Raw genomic sequence first — 27,294 nt, 5'->3', positions numbered from 1 at the left:
GAACCAAGCACTCCCCAAGTACAATAATTAATAATAATGTTGATGACAATAAAATCTTTGGCTAGCACTTATATAGCATTTAAAGATCTGCAGTATACATTTATCATCTCATTTTATCCTCACAACATTCCTGGGAAGTAGCTGCTATTATTAGGATCCCCATTTTACAGATGAGGAAACTGAGGCTGAGAATTGTTGGATGATTTCCCCATTATCTGAGGCTGGATTTGAACTCAGGTATTCTTAATTCCACTCTAGCCCTCTGTCCACTGTACTATCTAGCTGCCTCTAAGATGAGAAGATTGAAGCAGGGTGAGGTTAAGAGACATGCCCAGGGTCATACAGCTTGTAAGTATCTGAGGCTGGATTCAAAGAGAACTTGTCCTGATGTCAAACCTGGTGCCTAGCCTCTGTACTACCTAGTCTCTAGCCAAGAAAAATGAGAGCAAAGGGAGATCTTTGGCGTTTTGGAGAGGCTAGAGTGGAGGCTTTCTTAGCTGGAGCTCTATAGAAGTGAGTAGCAGGGGATGGGCATGTCAAGGAGGCAGGAGGACTGGATGCTGGCCCTTGTTGGGACCTAGGGATTGACACTAACCCTAAAAAATGGGCCATCCTCTTTCCCTGGGATCTTCCCAGAGAAGCTTCTGACAGAGGCTGGTAGGTAAGACAAGTCCCTGGAATTCAGGTTATTTAAAAAATAGTATTCTTAACAGATATCTCCTTCCTCCTCCTCTTCCTCCACCACCACCTCTTCTTCCTCCTCCTTTTCCTCTTCTTCCTCCTCCTTCTTTTCTTTCTCCTCCTCCTCTTCCTCCACCAAAACCTCTTCCTCCTCCTCCCCCTCCTCCTTCTCTTCTTCCACCACCACTACCACCACCACCTCTTCTGCGATTGTATAGTGCTTTTCACTTTCAATGCGTTTTCAGATCCATAATCTGCTTTGATCTAGAAGAGATTCCCTGCACTGGGGACCATCTCCACAACACCTCTGGCCCTTGGTGCCTTTAATACACCCACACAAGCACCATGCTAGTCCAGGAGTTCTTTGACTCGCCCTTGAATCATATCACAGCCTTTCTTCCCAACTCTCCCCTCTTTAATTGATCCTCCATGTAACTGCTAAATTCTTATTTCCAAAGCACAGGATTAGTTAAAGGAACCAGGGTTGTTTAGCCTGGAGAGGAATAAACTCAGGGAGGCCATGAAGGCTGCCTTCAAGTATCATCACGAGTATGAGGGATTAACCTTGTCCTAGCTGACCTTGGAAGACAGAAGCAGAAGCAATGGGGAGAACTTGCAGAGAGACCCATTGAGAAACCTCCCAGTGATGAGAGCTATTCCAGTGGGATGGGCTGTCCAAAGAGGTGGCTAGTCTCCCCTCTCCTTGAAGGTCTTTGAACAGGGATTGGATGGCTAGATGATGGATAGGATGTAGTGGGGATGCCTATGAGTAGCTGAGGACCCCTCTAACTCTGAAATTCTGTAATATTCCACATCCCATCCTGGATGCACTCCCTCCTACCTTCTGGTGAAGAATCACTAGCTTTCTTTAAGTCACGTATGTTTCCTGACTTTCTCACCCCTTGCCTCAGCCTTCTCCATGCCCAGCCAAAAGGAATCTCTCGATCTCGTCTAATTTTGTCTGGACTAGCCTCTACTTTGTATTCTAAATGGCAGAGTACAGCCTCCAGTACATTGTAAACTTTCTGAGAGGGACAGCCATCTTCCACCTGTGTGTCCCTAATGCCCATGGCTGGTTGTTGTCATTTGTACCTGAAGAAGACAAAACGACATTGCTCTGTTGGGGGTTAATGTCAAGTGTGTCCAGTGTGTCTGATCAGACCAAAATGAGCTCAGATGGTTCTGCCACAGGTCAGGCACAAAGAGTTCATTTGAACATTCAGGCTGGAGAGGTCTCTAAACTTAGGGATCTCGAGTTTCTTTTAAGCTCCTTGCCCACGGTAGGCACTTAATAAATGCTATTGACATGGACTGGAAGACTTTTCTGCTGCCTTTGGCATGAGCAAGTACATTTTCTTCCTAAATCTTTTTCCCTCCTTTGGCTTCTGTTCTCCCATGGTTCTCCTCCACCTCTTCAGCATTCTCACCGTGGAAGATCATTCCACCAATGTCCATCCCTACTCCTTTTGGACTGCCATTTTAAGCGAGTTCTTCTCCCAGTTTTGCTTCTGAACCCACATTTCTGGACTTTTCCACCATCACTCTCCCCTCCCTTCCAGCTCCCCTTTAGATGCTGTCTTCCCCCATTAGAATTTAAGTTCCTTGAGGGTAGGAATTTTTCTCTGCTTCATTTTGTTTTTCTGCCATTTAGCCCAGTGACGGGAACATTAACAAGCTCTTAACATTTGATGTCTTGACTTAGCCATTCTCCTTCAGCCTTCTTTATTGGATTTTTCTCTCAGCTCCACCCATTCATTGTGGGTGCCCCTCCCAAGACTTTGCTTTTGGCCTTCACTTCTTTCTATGATGATCTCATCAGCTCCTGTGGGTTCAATGATCACCCCTATATAGATTATTCCCAAATCTACATAGTCAACCTGAATGTCTCTTGTGAACTGTAGTCCTGAATAACCAGCTACCTATTTGGGTATTGTAAGAATTTAAATTTAGGTTTTATGCTAAATATGAAAGTTCTAAAGTAATATTGTGGTCACCAATTTGAAAATATTACAGCTTAAGTCAAAATGACTTTTAACAGCTTTATTTACAAAGAGGTGGAAAGAGTGAAAGTGGAAAAATGTAGATAAAGAGACAGAAAGTACTGCCTAGCTACAAATACCCTGAGTTTAATCCTAATGTCTCCAGACCACAAATGTGAAGCCAAAAGCAATCTCACCAGAATCCAAAGTCCTAATTAGGAAGCTGAAATCTGAAGAGCCAGGAGACACTGAAGAATCTGCAGAGAACATTCAGTGCACACGAGGCTAAGACCGCCAAGAATCTCACCAGAACTCACACTGAAGGGAGTGTCCCACCAAAGTGCCTATAGCAGAGAGGATCTCCTCACTGAAGAACCAAGGAAGGAATCACTCCACTCACTACTGAAAGCCTATGCAGGATCCAGGGAAAGAGTCTTCTCCTCTAGGCTGGCTCACCAACTCAGAGAGCCAAGACTGAATCCTCGAGCTGGCCTTTTTAAACCAGTTTTCTCCACATTACTTCCTGTCGCTTCCCCACTTTATAAGAATCAATCGCAGTCTTTCAATTTGCCTAGCACTGCCCAAGGTAGGGGGGGCAGTGACCTATGGAGATGTGAGATTACTCTAGTACTCTAGTGACTTGTGAACTCTCTTACTTAGTGTCAAGTAGGGGTACTTTAAGTTCTTGATTTGATTAGCTAAAAATAGACCAGGGAAGAATTAATCCTGTCTTCACAGTATCTCCAACTAGAAGTCATGTATGCATCTCAAATTCAACATAAGCCCATGGAGCTTGACTTAGATACCATTAGAGTCCAATGACTTAATTTTTTTAATAGATGAGGAAACTGAGGTTCAGAGAACTTAAATGAATTGCCAGCTACATAGCTAGTGTCTAAGGAGGCATTTGAACCCAGGTCTTCCTAATTCAAAGTCCCATACTCTATCTACTACCCCCACCAAATAATTCTGTTTCTGTGGAGGACATTAACATTTTTTCAACAGTGGACCCAAGTTCACAGTATCAAAGTCATCTTTGACTCTTTTCCTCCCTCCCCATGCAGATATTGCCAAGTCTTGACCTTTCTACCTTTGTCACATGTCTCCTCTACAACTCTTTCTCTCTACTCATACAAAAACCATCCTAGCATAGGCCCTCATCGCTTCATGCCTGGACTACTACAAGAACTTGCTGGTTAGTTTCTGCCTCAGTTTTCTCCCACTCCAATTCATCTTTCATCCAGCTGTCAAAATGATCCACCTAAAGTACAAATGTCCTCCTCTACCTTCTCTTCCTCCTCTTCCTCATCCTCTTCTTTTTCTTCTTCCTTCTCTTCCTCCTCTTCAGAATTGAGAAAGATCTTTTTTTTTAATCTTACCTTCCTTACTATGTATTGGTTCCAAGGCAGAAGAGTGGTAAGGGCTAGGCAATGGAGGTTAAGTGACTTGTCCAGGGTCACACAACTAGGAAGGGTCTAAACCCAGATTTGAACCCAGGACCTCCCAACTCTAGGCCTGACTCTCAATCCACTGAGCTACGTGTGAACATCAGAACTGGGAAATATCTTAATATGGACGATCAAAGCCAGGAATATGGAAAGTTAGAGTTGGAATTGACTTTTGGGATTATCTAGTCTTATTTCATCATTTGCAACTGAAGAAACTGAGAGAAGAGAGGAAAGTGGCTTATTTTTCAAGAGTCCCTGGAAAAATACCAGTGTCTTCAACTGAAATCAGGAAGTTAGAAAGAGGTAAGGAATTGGAAGGAGAAAATAATGAGTTTTATTTTGGATGTGCCAAGTTTGAGGTGCCTGTGGGACATCTAATTAGAAAATTCAAGAAAGCAGTTAGTGATGCTGGACTGGAACTCAGGAGAGAAATTAGGGCTGGATATATGGACCTGGGAGTTTTTCTATATATTATAACTGAACCCATGGGAGCTGATGAGATCACCAGATGAGAGAATATAGAGGAAGAAGAGAAGGCCTAGGACAATCTTGGGAGACATCAAGGATAGAGGAATGATGTGGATCAAGGAGACTGAGAAGGAGAGATTAGACAGGAGGAACACTAAGAGAGAGAACCTTGTAATGAGAGCCCAGAGAGGAGACAATGTCCTGGGGGATAGGATCATGATGGTGATGGTGCCAAATCCTGAAGAGAGGTCAAGAAGAACCAGAACTGAGAACAGATTTCCCCTAGGCTCAGAGTTATAGGATCATAGAAGAAAGGAACAGAGAAGGTTAAATCTGGAAGGGAACTCAGAGACCATTCCAGCCCCTTCATTTGAGCGGGGGAAACTGAGACACCTCCTAGGAGGAAAAAGGCTTCCCAAGAGTCACATAGCAATTTAATGATGGAATAAGAACCAAAACCTAAGTCTCTCAATTCCTAGTACCGCTTTGAGATGCTAAGTGGACTCTCTCTCTGTGTCTCTCTCTCCCATCCTCCCTCCCTCCCCCCTCTGTCTCTCTGCCTGTCTCCATCCTTCTCTTGGCTCCAAGCACATGTATGGGCACACACACACACACACACACACACACACACACACACACACACACACGGCTGAGAGCCAAGGCATGGCTAGAGGGCAGAATGTGACTGTCCTTCGAAGCCGGCTGCTATAGCAGCCAGCATCTCCATTGGCTATTTAATCATGCTGCTGAGCAGTTCTTCTCGTTATAATTTATGGGTCAGGCCCAAGCCTTGGAGAGCTGAACTCATTAACATGCAGGATGCTCCTGGGCCCAGCTTCTGTTTGGGAAGGTCATCCCTGGGAGGCTGAGCCCCAGGCCCCCCAGGAGGGACACCGGGAGGTCCTGTGGCCCTGCAGCCAGTGGGGGGCTGGGCCAGGAGAAGGACCCAGGTCCCCTGATTCCTGCTCTGTCTTTAGGTTTCCATAGCAACAGTCACTGAACTCCCCCCTTCCCCTCCCCAGTAATGGGATGGCAGGGCTGCCTTTTCTGTGGCTGACAAAGGAGAGGGGGAGGGTTGGCTCAGCTGTTTATCTTTTCTCTCTCCATAGAAAGGGATCTATTTGGGTGGGACTCAGCATGGGGAAGGGAAATTCCAATCCAAAGCATGTCAAAGCAGCAGGATTACAGCACCTCATGGGGTCCCCTAGTCCTGGCCCCTCTCCTGCCTCTTCTAGGCAGCATCTAATATCCTTCACAATGCTGCAGGAGATGACTGGGGCATGGTAGCCAGGACCTGACTCTGAGTCCCATCTCTGGAACCTGGCAGAGCAGCTAGGCTCTAAATCAGAAAGGTCTGGGTTCGAATCCAGCCTTTACCATGTATTTGATGTGTGACGGTAGACAATTCCAACTCATTCCCTCAGATTTCTAATCTGTAAAATGGATGTATTATTATACCCAGAGTCTCTACCTTACAAATATTCTCTGAGACTAAGATGAGATAAGGTCTGAAAAGTCCTTTGTAGACCTCAGAGTGGCACAGAAATTCTAGTTATTATTTTGCTTAATACTTGTGTAACCTTGGACAAAAGACTTCACCTACACCTAAAAGTTACTCATCTGTAAGCTAAAGGGTTAGAGTAGATGACCTCCAGGGCTCCCTTTGTCAGCATGTGGCAGTAGACAGAAAGCAAGGCTCAGAGGCAGGAAGCCCCGAGTTTAAATCCCACCTTGAAAATTCTCGAGGTCTTTGGGAATGGGTATGCTGCTTGACTCCTTAGTTTTCTAATCTGTGAAATGGGTATAAGAAGTCTGCCTGGATTTAAAGAAAATATCAAGTAACCAATAAGCATTTATTTCTTTGAAACCTTTATTTCTGTCTCAGAATTAATACAAATATTAGTTCCAAGTCAGAAGAGAGATAAGGGCTAGGCAATTGGGGTTAAGTGACTTGCCCAGGGTCACACAGCTGGGAAGTGTCTGAGGCCAGATTTGAACCTAGGATCTCCCATCTCTAGGCTTGGCTTTCAATCAATCCACTGAGCTACCCAGCTGCCCCTAAGATCTGCTATTTTATAATGAGGTCGTCAGAACCCAGGACCTCCCGTCTCTAGGTCTGGCTCTCAATCCACTGAGCTACCCAGCTGCCCCCCAATTACTGCTCTTCTGTCTGAGAATTGATACCAAGTCCTCAAGGAGCAGGAAGTGACTGTCTAGGGGAATGGATATATAGAGAAGGAAGTCTCTGGCTCACGTCCTTGCCTGGTTGGGACCATCCTCCTGATGTCTATCTACTCCAGTCCACAGCTCATCATTCAGGGCTGCACAGAGTTCAAGAATTGTTGGCCCCAATCCAAAGATCAGTGTCCAGACTTTTGGGGAAGGTCACCTCCTTTTGGGTCCACATAAGAAAAGCCCGGCCTCCCCCCGTCCTCAGGCAAGGGGGCCCCTCCCTCCTGGGATGCTCACATTCTCTGGACCTCTCTGGCACTTAGCTCATTCTCCCTGACGTCATTGTTATTTCTGTGCTCCTCTTCTTTCTCTCAGCCCAGTAGTGCAAAGTGCTTCAGCATGGGGCCCAGGCTTATCGCAGGCAGCCTGCTACAGTAGAAGGTTGGATTTGGAGTCAGAAGTCCTGGATTCGAATCCTGTTGCTGCTCTGTATTTAGTACTTAGGTGCCCTTGACCTCACTGGGCCTCAGGTTCCTCACCTGTCAAATGTAGCCTCAAACACTAGGCTCCTAGGAGCCAGCCTTGGTCAGACTCAGCACCAAGGACAGCACCCGGAACAAAAGGGATTGATGGATTTGTTGAAATGTTTCTCCACCTTTTACAAAGAGCATTTCTCATTGCTGTCAACATATCACAAGAAAGCAGCACATCTTATTAAGCCCATTTTACAGATAGGGAAATTGAGGCCCAAAGAGGTGAAGTCCCCCATCTAGCATCACACAGCTAGGAAATGGTAGAGCTAGAGTTCTCCATCTGACAAGGCCTACCCAGAAATAGAAGGCTGGAGGAGAGAGTTTAGGCATGACTGAGGAACAGAGAAGTTTCTCATCTTGTCCATGGTCACACAGCAAATGAATGGTTATGATGGGATTTGGACTCGGCGCTTTCTGACCCCAGTCAGAAAGTGTCCTGGCCACTGTTCTTCAGTTATCTCCTGGACTCTACAATAGATAAGTGTAGAAGCAATGAGGTAGCACAGTGGATAGAGTAGTAGGCCTGGAGTCAGGGGGATCTAGGTTCAAATCAAATGGATACTAAGATAGGTGAGAGAGGAAGAGAGAGAGAGAGAGAGAGAGACAGAGACAGAGACAGAGACAGAGACAGAGAGAGACAGACAAACAGACAGAGATAGAGAGAGAGAGAGAGACAGAGACAGAGAAAGAGAGAGACAGAGACAGAGACATAGAGACAGAGACACAGAGACAGAGAAAGAGACAGAGAGAGAGACAGAGAGAGAGAGACAGAGAGAGACAGAGACAGAGACAGAGAGATACAGAGACAGAGACAGAGACAGAGAGAGTTCAAAACAATACCTGGTAAGTATCACACTACCATCCAATCAAGTCCAAGTGAGACTTGGCATCCATGCCAGGGAGCACTGGGAAATTACAACCTGTGTCTGTGCCAGCCTTTGTTTTTAGAGAGAAAGTGTATCCATGGGAGCTGAGAGAAGGCGGCCTCCAAGACTTGAGCAAAGTCTCATTTGATCCCTTGTTGGGGGATGCTTCAGAGCAATAGCTACTGATGCTTACTAGATGGGCAGGTCACCTTGACTAGATCATTTTTCCTTGAACCCTCCATTTCCTCATCTGTAGACTGCCAGGAGTATTGGATAGAAAGCTGGCCTTGAAGCCAAGGGTTCAAATCCTACATCTGACATCCTGAGGGGGTGCCTGGATAAGTCACTCAACTTCTGAGTGCCCTGGGCAGATGAGAAGAGGCCAACTTGCATTGGTGGTGGACTTTGGAAGTTCTGACTCTGAATGAAAGTGCAGGTCAGGTTTCTCCTCCCCTAAAACAACAACTATGAATAGAATGGTGACGAGTTCATTAAGCGAAAGCTTGCCAGGAATTGCCATCAGTCTCCCAATAGGAAAGGATAGCCAGTAGAAAGGCAGAATTCTATAGAATAGGTAAATAAGAAAGAATTTCTTTTTCTTTAAATAAAACCCTTACACCTTCCGTCTTAGAATCAATACTGTGTATTGGGTCTAAGACAGAAGAGTGGTAAGGGCTAGGCAATGGGGGTCAAGTGACTTGCCCAGGGTCACACAGCTTGGAAGTGTATGAGACTGGATTTGAACCCAGGACCTCCCGTCTCTAGGCCTGACTCTCAATCCACTGAGCTACCCAGCTGCCCCCAAGAATTTCTAAAAATAGCTGCCATTTATAAAGTGATCTAATAATTGTGAATCAGGGCAGCTAGGGGGTACAGTGGATAGAGCCAGGCTTAACATCAGGAGATCCTGGGTTCAAATCTGGCATCAGACACTTCTAAGCTGTGTGACCCTAGGCAATTCACTTAAACCCAATTGCCTGACCCTTATTGCTCTTCTGTGTTGGACTTGTTAGTAAGATGGAAAGTAAGAGTTTGAAAACAAGGATTTAGGGACAATCAGGTAGCTCAGGCCCAAAGATGGAAGGTCCTGGCTTCAAATCTGTCCTCAGATACCTTCCAATCATGGGCTTGTCATTTAACCCCATTGCCTAGCCTTTACTGATCTTCAGCCTTGGAACTAATACCCAGTGTTGATTCTAGAACAGAAGGTAAAGGTTTTAAAAAAAAGAATTACAAAGCACTTTACACATCGTCTTGTTTGATCTTCATGACCAGTCTAAGAGACAGGCATTATTATCGCCCTCCTTTTACAGATGAGGAAACTGAGGCAAAAGTCACTTGCCCAGGATCAGTCAGCCAGTATGGACCTGAGGCAGGATTTGAACTCAGGTCTTGCACTAACTCCAAGTCCAGCTCTCTAGCCAGTGCTCAGTAGTGAGTGACCCCAGTCACCCCAGGGGAAGGAATCTTTGCAGTGTGGAGGTCACAGATCTTTGTGAGAATTTGACACAAATATCTGTGCAAGGTCATTGTGAGGAAAGCCTGTTGGTAAACTCTGAAGAGGCTCGTGGGCTGCCTGGAGGCCTCCAGAGTGGTGTCGGATGGGATTCTGGCTTCGGGTGCAGGTCAGATGAGGTGATCCTCGAGGGATCTTCCAGACAGATTACGCTGAGATTCCACAAATCTCTCCTTAGACATTGGGAGGGAGCACAAATTCCTCCTTTCTGTTTCTCGGCAGCTGGCCCTCTGGTGCCTGAGAAAGGAGAGCATCACTGGGCCACCCAGCCTTTAGACGATTTCCACACAGTTTTAAGACTGGCAAAGCACTTTACAAACATGCTGCTTTGAATTTTACAACCCTGGGAGGTAGAAGTTATTATCATCCCCATATTGCAGATAAGGAAACTGAGGCTGAGATGGAGTCATTTGCCCAGGGTCACACAATCTGAGGTATGATTTGAATTCAGACCTTCCTGATTCCAAGTGAATAACTCCATGTACTGGGCCACCGACCTGCCTTTCTTGAAGGGCTCACGTCCTCCAGGTAGCCATCCTTGAACACTTCCACTCAGAGCCATCTCTCTCTTCCTTGAACCCTCAGAACACGGGTGGTGCACCCCACTCATCTCAGCACTCATCCTAGACTGCTTTGTGACCACGCTTGCATGCCGGCTCTCCCATTATTCTTCACCCACGTGATGTTAGCAAGAAGTGCTTTATTGCCGTGGACAGAGGGCTGCCCTTGGAGGCAGGCCGAGCTGGCTTCAGGGCTTGACTGACTTATCGTGGTGCTGTCTCCTGTCTCCTTAGGCATCTTGCTTAACCTGTTAGTGTCTGAGGCAACTCTTTAGGACACGGATTCTTAAACTCCTTGGTGGCAGGGACTTCCGTGGACCCCCCTCAGAATGATTCTTTTGGACACATGAACTCGAAATACACAGGAGTGCAGAGGAAAGCAACGCTACTGAAAGAGTGACGGAGAGACACACCTCACTATACAGTCAACAGAAATATATTTATTATACATGATTATATATTCAATATAAATCTATTTGTATTATATACATCATTATAAATATATTTAATGTAAACTCTATATTATAACTCTAATATATTTTATTAGTATTATAAATATTATTTTTATAACATTAAATATTATCTTTAAAATAGATTTAATACAAAGTTATTTATTTAAAATCCTTACCTTTGGTCTTAGAATTGATACTAAGTACTGGTTCTAAGGCATAAGAATGGTAAGGGCTAGGCAATGGGGGCTGAGTGACTTGTCCAGGGTTACTTATCTTGTACTCGTCTGAGGCCAGATTTGAACCCAGGACGTCCCGTTTCTAGGCCTGACTCCTATCCACGGAGCCATCTAGCTGCACTTATATTTTAAAAAATAACAAATTCAGGGGCTCCACACTGAGAACTGTGGCTAAGACTGTGCGTTAGTCTGAGGCTTCATCTCCTACAAGCAAATGGACAAGGATGGGAACATTCAGTGTTGGAGGGGTTGTGGGAAAAGAACTCATAAAGTTGTAGGTTGTAGAAAACACACGCGTGTATTGTTGGTGGAGTTGAAAATGGGTCCAACCATTTGGGCAAGCAATTTGGAATTATGGGAAGAAAGTGACTAAGGAACAGACCCTCTGACTCAGAGATCCCACTGTGAGGAATATAACCCAAAGAGGTCAATGATTTAGCTGGCGTGAGGCCGCCTGGGCTGACTGGCCGGGGGCGCCAGAAGTGCTCAGGGCAGCTCCACTGACCGCTCTACATGAAGAGGAACTTTCTAGCAATAGGAGCTGTCCAAAACAGGAGGGACTCTCCCGGGAGGTAGTGAGCTCCCCATCCCTGGACATGCTCGGCAGTGGGGAGACGGCCACTTGTCAAGGACATTGTGGATGAGATTTCTGGTAAGGCTCAAGCAGGGCCGAGCAGGTGTGTCCAGCCCAGAAGCGGATTCTTGGCTGCCATCCATTGACGTAGAAAACAGCAAACCATCATGATGTCCATCGCACTTGTTCTTAGCCCTCACCTCCCATCTTCGAATCAATACACACGGATTGGCTCCAAGGCAGAAGAGCAGTGAGGGCTGGGCAATGCAGTGACTTGGTGAAGTGACTTGCCCAGGGTCACCCAGCTGGGAAGGGTCTGAGGTCAGATTTGAACCCAGGACCTCCCGTCTCTAGGCCTGACTCTCCATCCATTGAGCTACCCAGCTGCCCCCCAGGATAGAGGTCGAGTGATTTGCTTCAGGTTACCCAGAAGATAAGATTTGAACTCATGACTTGACTCCCGTCTCTCCTGGGAGACCACATAGACGTGAGCCCACACCCCAGTCCAGCCCGCCCAGGACAGAGTGGCCGGAGCCTGCCCGGGCCTGAGAAGGGAAGGAGGGCCTGGCAGGAAGGGCTGGAGCCTGCGGCCGGCCCTCGGGCAGCGTGTGAAGAGGGAAGGGCAGGTTCAGACAGACACAGAGGTCCTGGGTTCAAATGCCGCCTTTGCCGTTCAGCGCCCTCACGGGTGCACCACCCTGACCCCGGCCCGGGACTCGGTTCTGGAGCCGGCCCAGCTCTCTTCTACTCAATGACGGTCTGGGCCAGCTTCTGTCTGGTGAGAAAACTTTATTTAGTGATGAGAATTGTGACCCCGGCCCAGCGGCTGGGAGCTGCGGCCCGTCTGTCCCGAGTCCTGAGCCGCCCCCCCTCGCACACAGGACCCTCTTTAAGGGGGTGCGGAGGGCAGAGCCTGCTGGGCTTTCCTGCCATCCCGGCTGGCTCGGAAGACGCAGCGTGCAATGGCGCGTTTGTCTTTCCTCCTCCCGAGCTGAGGCTCCCTCCGTGCCCCCGCCGGTGCCCGGCGCCCGTAGCGAGCAACGAGGGCCCGGGATGGGCAGCCTCGTGAGGTAGTGAGCTCTCTGTCACCGGGAGTACTCTACAGCAGGAGGATGACCGCTCCAGTGGCACTGGGGAGTCCATTGAGGGACCAGCAGTGGGACGAGCTGCCCCTGGCCCGCCTCCTCTGGCCTGAGATTCTAAGCTCAGCCCTGAAGGCAGAACCAGGAGGGGCCCGAGCCCGTGGCCAGCCCCTCGGGCAGCTCAGCCCAGAAGCCTCAGAGTCCCAGCAGAGCCTCCCTTTGGGTCCTCCTGGGGGGAAGCTGGAGGCAGATCTCAGCTCTGTGTCAGGAAAAATCCCCTGCGGCAGTGGGCAGCCCCAGAGGGGGTGAGCTCCCCGTCCCTGCAGGCCTGCAAGGGGAGGCGTGAGGGAGGAGCTCTCTGGGTCGGCCTGGGCTCCTCTCATCTCCCCCGCAGCGAGCCTAGAACAAGAAGAGGGCGTCCTGGGGCAGCCCGGCCCCCCGCAGGCCCAGGGCCACGTCCTGGTTGAAGCGGGCCGGGCCGCACACCAGGGCGAAGGGCTTCTTCCGGCACGAGCCGACCAGCTCCCGGATCCGGGCCGGGCCCAGGCGGCCCAGGTGGGTCTTCTCCCGGTAACTCGTGGGGAGCCTGTCCAGGGAATCTTCCTGCGAAAACCAGAGGGGAGCGTGGAGAGGAGCGCACGGCCATGAGTGCACCCGGGGAAACTGAGGCGCAGGCAAGGAAGGCCGTCTAGACCCACCCCCTCGTAGGGCAGAGCCTGCCACCTCCCAAAGGCTGGAGCACCCACTTTTCTGGCATTCGAGGCTCTCTCCTCCCTCGAGGCACAACCCCTCCGGGTTCCTCTCATTCCTCTTCGTAGCCTCCTAAGTTCTGGGCCAAGGCGCCCCCTCCTGCCTCATGTCGTGTCCAACCCCAGGCGGCTGCCCGACAACTGGCCAGTGTGAGCCTCTGGAGGCGGCAGGCAGGCTCTCAGACAAGGGCCAGCCTGTCTCCGTGTCCGTCCCTGTGTCCGTCCCCAAAGGCCTCGGCCAGGGGAAGAGCCTGACTCGCTGGCGGGTTGAAATCTCACCTCTAGGGCTTATCGAGGAGTCCTCGGACATTATCTCCCTTCTGTAGGGGGAGGCGGGGAGGGACGGCCCCCTCGGCCCTGTCCATCTGGAAATCTAGCCCTTCCCTCTCGAGGCATCAGTTTTCCTGTCTGTAATATGGGAAGCCGGACCGAGTGGCCTGGAAGTCCCTGAGGGAGGGCCTTGGCCCAGAGAGGTCACCCGCTGCTGAGGGGGAAGGAGGAGGCCAGGCCGGGGCGAACAGCCTCGCTGGCGTGAGTCAGAGCAGGGGGAGGCAGGCCGAAGCTCCAAGCACCTGGCTGTCTCCCAGGGTAGGCAGCAGGGGCAGAGTGGGCAGAGGGCTGGTCCTGGGGTCACGAAGGCCTGAGTTCAAGTCCCGTCTCGCCCACTTACTAGCTACGTGCCCCTGAGCCCCTCCCGGCTTCGGCCTCCTCCTCTGTAAAATGAGGACAGCAATCGCGCCTTCCTTCCTCACCTTCTTGTGAGGGTCAAATGAGACCTGTAGAGAGCCCAGGCTCTCAAGATGTGCTTTTTTTCTTCCTTCCTTCACTCATCTCCCTGGGCCTCAGTTTCCTCATCTGTAGAATGAGCTTCAAGTCCCTCATGGTTTGCCAAACACTTTACACAAGGGATCTCTTTGGTCCTCATGGCAGCTCTGGGAGGCGCTTTTATTCTCCCCATTTTGAAGATGAGGAAATTGAGGCTGAGAGAAGGTAAGGGACACATCCAGGGTCACAAAGCTGATCATGGTCTGGGCCAGGATTTGAACACCATTGTTGCAGAGCCCTAGCCATGACTGAGCTGGACCAGGTGAATCCCAGACCCTTCCATCTCTACATTTACAGCCCTGCTGGCAGAGGAAGAAGTTCTGGCCTCTGCTCCTCCTTTCTCCCAGAGACTATGGATGCAGGCCTGGCCGGGACCCCCTCATTTTACAGATATGGAGACTCCAAAGAGAGAGGAAGGGGCTGAGCCAAGGTCACCTAGGCTCTAAGAAGCAGGTTTTGAACCCAGGGCCTCTGGCTCTAGAGCCAAGTCCCTTTCGGATGAAGCTGGAGTGTGGACAGTCTTTTCAGGCAGATCTTGATGATGGAGTGTAAGAACCTCAGTCTGTGGATGGCCTCCTGTCAGGCTCATTCTCCCCTCCCCCTCTCTTCTCTCTCTATTCCTCCTCCCCTCCCTCCTCTGCCCCTTCCTCCTTCTTTTCCCTCCCCTCGGCCTTACCTGACTGAGTACAAAGAAGGTTCGAACGTTCCAGTAGCGAGCCAGGTCCTGAAGGAGGGGCTTCAGGTAGATGCCCTCGAAGGTCTTGAAGCAGCCAACCAAGGTGACGAACGTCTCGTCCTTTTCATCGTCCGTGATGTCCTTGAGGATGGGCAGCATGGGCGCCAGGCCGGTGCCTGCAGCCAGCATCAGGAGCTCACCATACTGAGGGACAGAGTCACGCTAGGGTCACGACATCTCTCCCCCCCCGACCTTCTGTGGCTCTCCACTGGGGATATTCTGACTCTGGCCCTTGAGGCCTTCCATCCCTGGCTCCCACTTACACATCCAGCCTTCTCCCAGACTGACTTCAGCAAGAGGTCGGGGAGATATGAAAAAAGTGACGAACTCTTGGAAAAGTTTGCCCAAGAGATCTGGCTTTGAGTCAGAGAACCTGGGTTCAGATCCCGGAAGCGCTACTTTTACATGTGTGACCTTGGGCAAGCCTCTTGACTTCTCTGGGCCTCGGTCTCCCCAACTCTAAAATGAGACTGTTGGACTAGCTAATCCCTACAGTCTCTTCCTGCCCTAAACGTATGACTGACGATCTCTGGCCTCCCTGAAAAGAAGGCTTCGGCCCGTTTAATTTGTGTCCACTCCAAGAACACGAGGGTCCTTGAGATTCGGGAATAATTCAGGACTAAAAGGATTTTGCTTTTTCTACAAAAAGGAATCTTGATTAAAAGGACAACATAAATAAACACTAATTGCTAATTATGAACCCATTGAAACACCTCCGTTCCCTCTGAGAAGCCTGAAAGGCACTTCTGTGCTGGCTTCTTCCCATGTGGCTCAGGAAGGAATCGCCAGCCCCTCCCATGTACTCGCCTGGTTTGGTCTATAGGGGAAGCCCCCAAAAGGTCCTCGCCAAAACGCCGTATCACCAACTTTCCAAGACTTGACATACTGGGACATCAGCCCCGTCTCGTAGCACTGGAAAGGAAAGTCATTGTAAGAGGCGGCTGGCCAAGGAACGAGGGCACTGGCATAAGAGCACGGACGCCTGGGTTCCAGGCCAAGCTAGTCACCAGCTTACTCTGGGAACTTCCTCTCCCAATTTCAGTTTCCCACCTAAAATAAGAAGGCTGAAGTGAATGATCATTCAGGCCCAACCCAGCTCTAACATATTAGGAGGATTATAGAGCTGGAGCAGATGAGGTGGGAGAAGGCAGGACAAATGGAGATCAGAGGGTGAATATGGGAGGAAGAAAGTGAGGAAACTTTGAAGAACAATCTCTAGGGGTAGATGTTAGTCCAGAGTACGACCACATTAAGGAGGACACAAAAAGAGAGAGTAGAATCCCAAGGGGTAGATGTAAGAAGGAGAAGATAGTTGGCAAGGAAAGACAAGATAAATAAGAAAAGGCATGCAGAACAGTTAAAGGGCAAAGCAAAATGCTAGAGTGGATGGGGGGGGCAGCAAACTGATGAGCTACAAATCAGGGGGAGGCTGGGTAGCTCAGAGGATGGAGAATCAGGCCTAGAGACAGGAGGTCCTGGGTTCAAATCTGGCCTCGGACACTTCCCAGCTGTGTGACCCTGGGCAAGTCACTTGACCCCCATTGCCTGTCCCTTACCACTCTTCTGCCTTGCAGCCAATACACAGTATTGACTCCAAGACGGAAGGTGAGGCTTTAAAAAAAAAAGAAAGAGCTACAAATCTGGGGCAAGGCAGAAGAGGAGGTTGGGGTGCAGCTGTGGAGGTGGTATTGGGACTAAGGGGGAAACTGAGTGTAGGGGATGCCAAGTTAGTGAGAGATGGTGACTGGTTGTTTTAACAAAGTACTTAGAGTTGAGTTATAAACACCCCCAAGTAAGTTTTAAAAAAAGAAAGAAAATTCTTGTGTTGAACGTTTGATGCTTGTTTGTATTCCTACCACAGACAAGTAACTGTTGTCTATACCTCGAGTATAGGCTTGCCTCCCTCCTGGAGGAGAAGGTGAAGGGCCTCAAGGAATGCCTCTTCACTCTCCAGGTCATTAGGGAGAAATGACACAAGAAGAGATGTGAAGTTTCTGTGGGGAAGAAAGTAACCTGAGGTGGAGAAGGACAGACGTGAGCTTGGTCAGGATGACAGAACACCGGAAAGGGTTACACAGAGGAGAGAAAGGGAAGACAGAGGACACCTGGAAAAGTACAGCTTTAAAACAGATCTGTGGTTCTTCCTGAAGATTTCTGTACCGAAAATGACAGAACCAAAATAATTAACCGAGAGCAGATCCTCGACATAAATAGATCGTCCAGCTGCCCTTGGTAAATTCAAGTCCCTGACCCAGGTGCTGAAAGAACCACCAGATGAGAATCTTGTCACTGTCAGTGACATATAAAAGATTGTGAAAAAGAATTTGGAAGGCAGGAAGAGTGGTCCAGATTTGAAAGAACAGGTGAGAGTAGAATCTGCAGGCATTGCTTCTTGGGAAATGTTAATACATTTCTGAAGAGATGGTTAGAGATTGTCTGGAATGAGAAGAGGGAATTCCAAGGAGCCAAGCCTGGATCCATCGGGAACAGATCATGCCAGACTAACCTTATTTGCTTTCTGGACAGGATTACTAAACTGGTACATGAGAGGAACTCTGTGGATATAGTTCACTTAGGTTATTTTTTTAACCCTTACCTTCTGTTTTAGAATAGATACTAAGTATTGGTTCCAAGGCAGAAGAGTCGTAAGGGCGAATCAATTGGGGTTAAGTGACTTGACCAGGGTCACAGAGCTAGGAAGTGTTCGCTTAGGTTTTAGGAAAGCTTTAAAAAAATCCTTATTTTCTATTTTATAATCAATATTAAGTATTGGTTCCAAGGCAAAGAGTAGTAAGGGCTAGACAATGGGGGCTAAGTGACTTGCCCAGGGTCACATAACTAGGAAGTGTCTGAGGCCAGACTTGAACCCAGGATCTCCTATCTCCAGGCCTGGCTCTCCATCCACTATGTCACCTAGCTGCCCTTTAGCAAAGCTTTTGGTAAAATTTTCTCATCTAATTTTCATGGAGAAGATGGAGAGCTATGGACTCGATGATAAGATAATTAAATAAAGTCAGAACTGCTTGGACGGCCAGACCTAATAAGAAGTTGTTAATGGTGTAGAAGCACTTCCCCCAGCATCATTCTCACTCTAGGAAGATATTAAGAACAGAGTGTAGCCTGTGAATGAAATCCTTGGGCTAAACTGAATGGGGAACTTTATCAGTCTTTAACTATTGGTTCAGAAGAAACCATCCCCTTCCTGTGGGGCAGTTTTTTTGCTTTGTTCGTATCCAAGGCCAGTCTGTAAAGGGAGAAGGAGCCCAAGGAGGAATCCCTCCTGAATCTGATCCCACTAAAAGCCAAAGTGTTCTTGATTCATTCAATTAATAGAAGCTTATCTTGAGTTCACCTTTGACCATTGAAAAAGGAATCCTTACAGAGAGGGATCTTACGGTTTTTAGGGAAATGAATCTCCAGGAGGTACCAAAGTTAAATGACTATTAATAATTTATTAATTAGTTTTGTCTTTGTTCTTGAAATGCCTTAGATATTTACTAGCTGTGTGACCCTGGGCAAGTCCCATACTTCCCTGTACCTCAGTTCCCTCACTTGTGCAGTGAAGGGGTTGGACTCTAAAGTCCCATTCAGCTCTGAAGCTAAGTTCCTATGAACCCTAGGGGCAGCTAGGCGATGCAGTGTGGATAGAATACCAGGCCTAGAATCGGGAAAACTCATCCTTCTAAATTCACAATCCAGCCTCAGACACTTACTAGTTCTGGGCAAGTCACTTCACCCTGTTTGCCTTAGTTTCCTCATCTGTAATAAGGCACTGGAGAAGGAAATGGCAAACCACTCCAGTATCTTTGCCAAGAAAACTCAAAATGGGGTCATAAAGAGTCAGACACAACTGAAATGAATGGCAAAGAACCCCAAAGATTTCTAAAAGCGGGCTGGGTCCCTGTCCCTTTCAGTTTTTATTTCTCTCAGCTGAGACTTGGGGTTTAATCGATAGAGCCGTGGCCGGCCAACTTGGGCCAAAATAGCAAGGTTCTGGGCTTTTCTTCTACAAGGATCTAATGTCAGCTTGGCAGAAAGTCTGCAGTGGAGTGCCCCAGGGATCTGTGCTTAGTCCTAAGCTGTTTAACATTCTTATCAGTGCGGTGGCTCAAAGGAAAGATCCATGATCAGCCAATTTACATTGTTAAACTTACTGCAAATTAAAAACCTGGTGAGGAACCATTAACCACCGGGATGGTGGACTCCAGATCCAAAGGGATGTTGGCAGATTAGGGCGTTGGGTTGAACCCAGTAAGACACAATTCACTAGAGATCAAAGTAAAAATCTTACACAGGCACAGAATGGGGGAGGCAGGAGGGATCTGAAAAAAGATCAGGGGGTTTTAGCGGACCACAATCTCTTCAATATGAATCAGCACCAAATTTTTAAATACGTGCCTTCTGTCTTAGAATCAATACTGTATTGGTTTCAAGGCAGAAGAGTGATAAGGAACAGGCAATAAGGGCTAAATGACTTGCCCAGGGTCACACAGTTAGGAAGTGTCTGAGGCCAGATTTGAATCCAGGACCTCCCATCTCTAGGCCTGGCTCTGCATCCACCCAGCCACCCAGCTGCTTCAACACAATCTTTTTTATTTATTTATTTTTATTTTTTAAAGCCCTTACCTTCCATCTTGGAGTCAATACTGTGTATTGGTTCCAAGGCAGAAGAGTGGTAAGGGTAGGCAATGGGGGTCAAGTGACTTGCCCAGGGTCACACAGCTGGGAAGTGTCTGAGGTCAGATTGGAACCCAGGACTCCATCCACTGGGCCACCCAGCTGTCCCCAGCACAATCTTAATATGAGTCATCAGGGGGATGAAGCGGTCAGAAAAGCTGGGCACTGGAGCTGCATGAGAGTGGGCACGGCTTCCAGGAATCGAGAGGGGGCAGACTGTCCTCCGCCTTCTTTAGATCTCGCCTGGCACACCGGACTCCAGGTTCAGAAGGACATGGAGAAGGCGGCGTGTCCAGAGGACAGCCTGGATCTGTGCCATCTGAAGGCAATGGAGATCTGAAGGCCTGGAGGAGACTCAGGAAGGAACTGGAAGTCCTGTCTAAATACCGGAAGGGCTAAGCACGTCCAGGAGGGTTGAATTGATTGTCTGGCCTCAGAGGGCAGAATTGGGAGCAACAGAAAAGAGTGAAGAGGCCCTTTTGGACTCGATTTCGGGAAAACCTTCCCAAAGTGGAGCGGGCTCCCCTCCGAGAGCTGGGGGCCTCCCCTGCCTTGGGGGCCCAGGCGGGGACGGCCACTTGTCCGGTGACTGCAGCGTAGCCCCTTCAGGTGGAGGTTGGACCCCATGAGGCCCCTTCCAACTCTCAGATTCCACGGCTCCGATTGCCGGTCCTACAGCCGCTCCTTCTATGGCAGGAGCTCCCCAGGGCCCTTCGCCCCGCTGGCTGCCCACTTCCGGACACTCTCCAGCTTATTAGTGCCTTTCCTAAAAGGTGGCGTCCAAAATTGAACACGAAAACCAGCATGGCTGACCAGGGGAAATTGAATCCTTGGTCACAAATTCAACTCTTGGCCATCACTGCTTAACGACCCAAACTCTGTCCTCCATTCGCCTCCCAGGAAAACCGTTAAGTTCATTTCTCTGCAGTGACGGCAGGCAGGGAAGAAGGTGTGTGCAAAGCATCTCAGTGAGCTGCTCGCCACTGGGCTGCCTTCAGAGGGGCCGGTGCCTTGGCTCCTTCGCGTGGCTGCCAAGCGGTGCCTAATTAGCTGGTTTTCCTGAAGATGAGGAGAGAAGGAAAGGCGCACTGCTACTCTCGACCGGACTCTGACCAGCATGGAGGGACTGCTAGAAGGAATGGAAACGACACCAGCTTCGGAAGATGACCACCATATCGAATTAAAAACCTGGCGAGGGACAACGGTACAAGCACAGGTAGGTGGCTCAGTGGAGAGCACTGGAGCCTGGAGCCAGGAAGACCTGAGCTCACATCCAGCCTCAGGCACTAGCTGCATGACCCTGGGCGAGTCACTTCACCCTGTTGGCCTCAGTTTCCCCAACTGTAAAATGAGCTGGAGAGGGAAATGGCAAGTCACTCCAGTATCTTTGCCAAGAAAGAAACCTCAAATAGGGTCACAAAGAGTCACTGAACAACAATAAGAAGAGAATTAGGGGCAGCTGGGTAGCTCAGTGGATGGAGAGTCAGGCCTAGAGACAGGAGGTCCTAGGTTCAAATTTGGCCTCAGACACTTCCCAGCTGTGTGACCCTGGGCAAGTCACTTGACCCCCATTGCCTACTCTTACCACTCTTCCACCTATAAGTCAATACACAGAAGTTAAGGGTTTAAAATAAAAAGAAAAAGAAAGAAAAAAAAGAAGAGAATTAACAAGCTGGATGTTTATTAATAATTAACATGATGAAATCTGGTCTCAGACATTTCCTAGCTGGGTGACCCTGGGCAAGTCACTTAACCCCAGTTGCCTAATCCTTACGGCTCTCCTGCCTTGGAACTCATACTTAGTACTGATTCTAGGACAGAGGTTAAGGGTTGGAAAAAAAACACAAAAACAATTAATGTGTTGGATGATGGTCTCAGGATCCAAATAGATTTTGGCAGCTTCAAGCACTGGGGCTGAACCTAAAAGATCAAGTTTAATAGGGAGAAAAGTAAAAACCTGACACTTAGGCACAAAAAACAAATTCAAAAGTGCAAAATAGGGGCGGGGCTGAAAGTGATCTGTGGGGTTTAGGGGAGCACAGTCTGCCTGAGGAGAGTCAGGGCCACAATCTCCATAGGAGTTTTGTACTTTTTTCTTCTGCTAGCTGCTCCTCTCTTAAGGTCTGTGATGGAAAAGGAGAAGAACTCTGGCCTAGGGCAGGGTCCGAGAAGCAGAGACAGAACAGGGAGGATGCCTGGAGGCCTGGGTTGATAAAAGGGGAACTGCCTCAAGGAGGATGTGAGGCTTGACAGTGAAATTCTGGTGACACAATCACTACTGACCCCACTGGGGAAAAAGGAGAGGAGAAGCGACCAAGAACCTGGATTTAAAGGGATATAAACAAGAGATGGAAGGGAGCTACAGGCTACAGACCAAGGGAGAGAGACTTCAGTACAAAGGACAGGGTGCAGCCATCAGCTGCTAGGCCACTAGACTCCTCTCCCTCCTCCTCCCCCTTTTCCTCTCCTTCCTCGGGATCCCAGGTTCCCCCAGCCTTGGAGCAAGTGATCAGGATTTCAGGATTGGTGAGATTTCTCCAAGCCCTCAAACTCTCTCTCCCTCTGTCTGTCTCCCTCCCTCTCCCTCTCTCTCAATCTCTCTCCCCCGTCCTTCTCTCTCTCTCTCTCTCTCTCTCTCTCTCTCTCTCTCTCTCTCTCTCTGTCTCCCTCTTCCTCCTTCTCTGTCTCTCTCCCCCCTCCCTCTCTTCTGTGTGTCTCCCTCTTCCTCCTTCTGTCTCTATCTCTTTCTTTCTCTCTCTTTCTCCTTCCTTCTCTCTCTCTCCCCCTCTTCTGTCTGTCTGTCTCCCTCTTCCTCCTTCTCTGTCTCTGTCTCTCTTTCTCCCCCTCTCCCTCTCCTTCTCTGTCTGTCTCTTTCTCTCTCTCTTGCCTTTTTGGCCTTCCCAGACACCAAGCCCCAATCTCTGTCCTCTCCTCTGACAGAACGTAAACTCCCTGAGGGCAAGGGCTGCCTTGCTTTTACTATTCATACCACCAGCACTGATACAATGCCTGGCACATAGTGGGGCTTCGTAGTAAAGCTTTTTCTTTCCCCACATTAGTCATTAGTGTTGAGGGGAAATTGGGGGTAGATTTTGTACAGAAGAGCAGCAGGGCCCTCTGGGAATCCTGACAGGAGGCTTAAGTACCAGCTGAGTAGAGGTTGGGAATAAAAAAAAAAACTAAACTAAGAAAAGAATGTAAAAAAAAGTTTTGTTGGAGGGGCAACTAAGTGGTTAGAGCACCTGGCCTGGAGAAGGAAGATCCTGAGTTCAAATTTGGCCTCAGACACTTCCTAGGACACTGGACAAGTCATGTAACCCCCACTGCCCAGCCCTTACTGTCCTTCCTTGGAACGGATATTTAGTATCAATTCTAAGTCAGAAGGTGAAGGTTTAAAAAAAAAAACTGTGTTGGGAGCAAGAAGATCAAGGGAGACACAGGACCCCACTCACAATCATTGAAGCAAGAAGCATTTTTACCTACTACGTGCCCGGCACTGGAGACACAAAGACCAAATGTGGTAAGGCAGTCCCTGACTTTAAGTGGATTGAGAGCCAGGCCTGGGGACAGGAGGTCCTGGGTTCAAATTTGGCATTAGGTACTTCCTAGCTGTGTGACCCTGGACAAGTCACTTAACCTCCTTTCTAATGAGCGAGAGAAGATATATGTATCATAAGCATATAAAATTGGTTTTATAACAGACAGGAGGGGGAAGGAGTCACTAGCAGCTGCTGGGGAGCCGCCCCCCAGCATGGCCCTTCATTGTCACTGCTTGCAACCCCAGAAAGTGTGAGGAGCCGCCTCCCCTTGGTGAGATGGTCCCCTCTCCTGGGCTGGGCAGATGTTTTATCTTGCTCTTAGCCAAAGAAATCCTGGAAGCTTGTGTATTCTTGGCTTTGCTCTAATCTCTCTACACGGGGATTCCTGTTTGCCTTGATAAAGAGGCATTTGGGAGGGTCTCTGTGTGGCCAGTGTTTGGTGGTAGGAAACCAGCCGGTGCCAGTAAGCCAAATCTCGCCCTCCCGAGAGCCACGCGGGGCCCTGGAGCCCAAAGGGCCGGCCGTCCCCCTGGATGAGGAGCGCCCGAGTCTGCTCCGGGATCTGGTCCTCTCCAGGTCACACCGGGCGCCCCATCTTTGAACCCAGTCCTCATGAGGACGGGCGCAGCACTAAGCCAGCCCCTGCCTGCCCCACACAGGCACCCATTCTCCGACACCCGGGGGGGGGGGAGGGTGTAAGCCTAACGGGTCCCCTCTCAGGCTGGAGGCCCCCCCTCGGGCAGAGGCTGCAGGCCGGGCCGGGAACTCGGCTCTGTCCCTGGAGCTGCCTCTGAGGGGAGCTGCAGGCTTCTCAGAGAAGACTCCGAGTCACCCGAGACCCCGGCGGGGAGCGCTGGGTTTGGAGGCACCAGACCTGGGTTCTAATGGCGTCACCGAGCCTGTGTGTCAGAGAGGGCGGCCCCAGGGGCCCCTCCGGCCCTCTCAGCTCTTGGGCTCTGAGCCTGGGCCCACACAGGATCAGGAAGGCCCATGTTGTGGCCGCTCTGGAAGGGGGAGAGGCGCTGGGAGAAGGGGGAGCCCGGCGGAGCCTGGCGCTGGGAGGGAGAGAAGGAGCCTCGCAGGCTGGGCCTGGAGGCTTGGAGCCCCGCCTGTGTGGGCCTGGATGACATGTCAGGGGGACAAGGACGGGCAAAAAGAGTGCCTGCCCTCGAGGACCTTCCAGCCCGGGGTCTCAGGGGAAAGAGCTCTGGCTGGGGAGTCAGGGACTCTGGGTTCAAATCCTGCCCTTGTCGGGAGAGGGAGACCTTGGAGACGCCGCTTCTCCCTTCTGGGCCTCAGTTTCCAGCTCTGTGAGACGAGAGGGTCATCCTAGGCTTCCTGCAGGCGCTCGGCCTCTCTGGGCCTCCACTCCCTCTTCTGTGCAATGAGCTGCTCTAGGTCCAGGCTCCTTCCTGGTCCAGCGGCCGCCCCAGCCCCGGCCACCGGGCTCTCTCCTCCCGCTCCCCGGAGATCTGACGTCTTCCCCAGAGCCAGCTCTGCTCTGTGCCGGGCGGCCCCCTCTGGCCTCGGGGAGCAGCGGCCCAGCTGACCCTCACCGGCACTGGACAAACGCCCCTGTCCGGTCATGACGCTTACCTTAATTAAAACTTCAAAGTAGCCCTCGGCCTTCCTGTGGCTGATGGGCGTGTAGGCTCTCTGGATGTCCAGGCCGTCCACGGTCCCCCTGGAGAGAAGAAGGGGGCTATGAAGTGAGGGAGGAAGAAGGCCGCCCCTCGGTCTCTGGGTGTGAGCGCCTACCCTGGTGCTGGGCACACAGGGGGAGCTCGATAAAGAAAGAAACGATTAAATCATCAATTTATAAAAGTAGGGGTTTGCGGAGGGGGCAGCCGGGTGCTCGGCGGATGGACAGCCAGGCCCAGAGACGGGAGGTCCTGGGTTCCAATCTGGCCTCAGACCTTTCCTCGTTGGGCGACCCTGGGCAAGTCACTTCATCCCTACTGCCCAGCCCTTAATAGACAGTATCAATTGGGCTAAAATAAATAAACAAAGCTTGTTGGCTTGATTTCACTGAGATTTAATCAGAAGACTGAGGTTCAAATTCTAGCTCCCAGGATCCCCCAAGGCCGAGCAGTTAGGTGGCCGGCTGGGCCTGGAGTCAGGGAGGCCCGAGTTCAAACCCAACCTCAGGCATTTATTAAGCTGTATGACCCTGGGTAAGTCATGTAACCTCTGCCTGCCTCCGTTTCCTCATCTGTAAAAATGGGAATGATAACGGCACCTCTCTTTCAGTGAGTCTCCAGGGACGGGCTTCTCCTCGTGTCCTCCCCCCTCCCGGGCTCTGGGCCTCCCCTCCCTGGCCAGTGGGAAGCCTCAGGAGAGCCGGCCCTACCGTAAGATGAGGTGCTGTCCCAGGCTCAGCCCCAGCTGCCGATTCCCAGGCAGCGCGAAGCGGACCTGGCAGGTGTCCTCGGTCAGCCACTCCACGGCGCTGACGCCGAACGCCAGGAACGTCTCCGGGCTCAGCTCCAACGGCCGGCTCTGCAACAGCGAAAGCGCCATCCATTAGCCAACGGAGCGCCGCCATCATTAAAACTCCTCCCAGCGGTGGGAGCCGTCGCCCGCGCCTCTCCTTCTCTTCTGGGCTCGACTCCTCGAGAAAGCCATGGACAAACAGGCCGCCGCTTCCCTTTTCCTTTTCACTCTAAATCCTCGAGCTCACCGCTTCACCCAACGGCTCACGCTCTCTTTCTCTTTTTGAAACCTTCCTCTTAGAGTCAGTCCTGGGCCTGGCAGAAGAGAGGAAGGGCCAGGCAGTGGGGTGAAGTGACTTGCCCAGGGTCACCCAGCTAGGAAGTGTCTGAGGCCGGGTTGGAACCCAGGACCTCCCGCCTCTGGGCCTGGCTCTCTATCCCCTGGGCCACCCGGCGGCCCCAACGACGGGCTCCTAATTCCGAGCCCAATAGCCTCTCCTGGCCCTCACCTCTCTGAGATATCTGGCTGTAACGACCTTCTCTTCCTCCATACTCTTCTCCACGTGGGTCACCGTGCTACGAGAGGACGCACATACGCCCAAACCCCCAAATAGCACGACTAAACTAAAGTGAAAAATCGCATGTTTGCATCTGCATTCCAGCTCCAGCAGCACTTCTTTCTCTGTCTCGAGTCCCCAGAATGGCCCCGGATCATTGGATTGCCGGGAGTCGCTAAGTCTATCCCAGTGGATCATTTCCCGACATTACCGTTACTGTGTTCTCCCGGTTCTGCTTATTTTGCTCTGAATCAGCTTTTCCTAAAACCACCCCATGGAACATTTCTCGTAACACCCCAGTATTCCATCACCATCATATACCACAATGTGTTCAGCCATTCCCCAAAGGACGGACGTCCCCTCAATTTTCAATTCTTTGCCACCACATTAAGAGCTGCTATAAATATTTTTGTACAAGTAGGTCCTTTCTCCCCTCCCTTTTTAAAAAATCTCTTTGGGATACAGACCTGGTGGCGGTATTACTGGATCAAAGGTATGCACAATTTTAGGGCCCTTTGAGCAAAGTTTCAAATTGCCTGCCAGAAAGGTTGAATCAGTTCACAATTCCACCAACAATGCATGAGTGTTCCAATTTTGCCATATCTTTCCCACGTTTATCATTTTTCTTTACTGTCATATTGGCCAATCTGATAGGTATGAAGTGGTACCTCAGAGTTATTTTAATTTGCATTTCTCTAATCAAGAGGGATTTAGAACATTTTTATATTATTGATAGCTTTGATTTCTTTATCTGAAAACTGCTTGTTCATATCCTTTGACCATTTCTCAGTTAGGGAACGACTTGTGTTCTTATACATTTGACTCTGTTCTTCATATATGTGAGAAGTGAGATTTTTACCAGAGAAATTTGCTATAAAAATTTGTTCCTAATTTTCAGTGGATTTTTATGGATGAGGGGACTGAGGCACAGACCTGCTGCTCCCATCTATACCCAGTCCAGACGGAAGCACCTGGCTCTGGAACTAGTCCTCAGGAAGTTCCTACCTCTTCTTTCTTTCTCCACAGGAGACTCTTGTCTTTCTTGACCCGGGCTTCTTTCCATCGAGAGAGTTGCTGGTGATAGATGTCAAATATGCAGGGTTTGCAGGCGCCGCCGCAGCACTGGGTCGGCAAAGGCTCAGTCGGTCGGAGTTGCAGCCAGGCTTCCTCCTCCTCTTCCTCCTCCTCTTCTTCCTCCATCATCAGCAAACA

General features: G+C 49.9%; 1 protein-coding gene across 2 annotated transcripts; it reads right to left on the bottom strand.

Annotated features, from left to right (window-relative positions):
• Nucleotides 1-12,029: 12,029 nt before the first annotated feature.
• LOC123244310 (NADH-cytochrome b5 reductase-like) lies at nucleotides 12,030-27,294 on the bottom strand. 2 transcript variants are annotated; one of them, XM_044672714.1, is made up of 6 exons: nucleotides 27,088-27,294; nucleotides 25,444-25,592; nucleotides 24,690-24,777; nucleotides 15,685-15,789; nucleotides 14,818-15,021; nucleotides 12,030-13,170 (listed from the first exon to the last, which is right to left on the bottom strand). In XM_044672714.1, exons 1-6 carry the CDS (start codon nucleotides 27,283-27,285, stop codon nucleotides 12,967-12,969), a joined length of 948 nt encoding a protein of 315 aa, XP_044528649.1. In that variant the 5' UTR covers nucleotides 27,286-27,294; the 3' UTR covers nucleotides 12,030-12,966. The 2 variants fall into 2 exon arrangements, with proteins under 2 accessions (XP_044528649.1, XP_044528650.1); XM_044672715.1 differs by lacking the exons at nucleotides 24,690-24,777; nucleotides 25,444-25,592.

The sequence above is a fragment of the Gracilinanus agilis genome, chromosome 4 (genome assembly GCF_016433145.1).
Source record: "Gracilinanus agilis isolate LMUSP501 chromosome 4, AgileGrace, whole genome shotgun sequence".
Taxonomy (NCBI): Eukaryota; Metazoa; Chordata; class Mammalia; order Didelphimorphia; family Didelphidae; genus Gracilinanus; species Gracilinanus agilis.
This window is presented reverse-complemented; position numbering and strand designations above follow the sequence as displayed.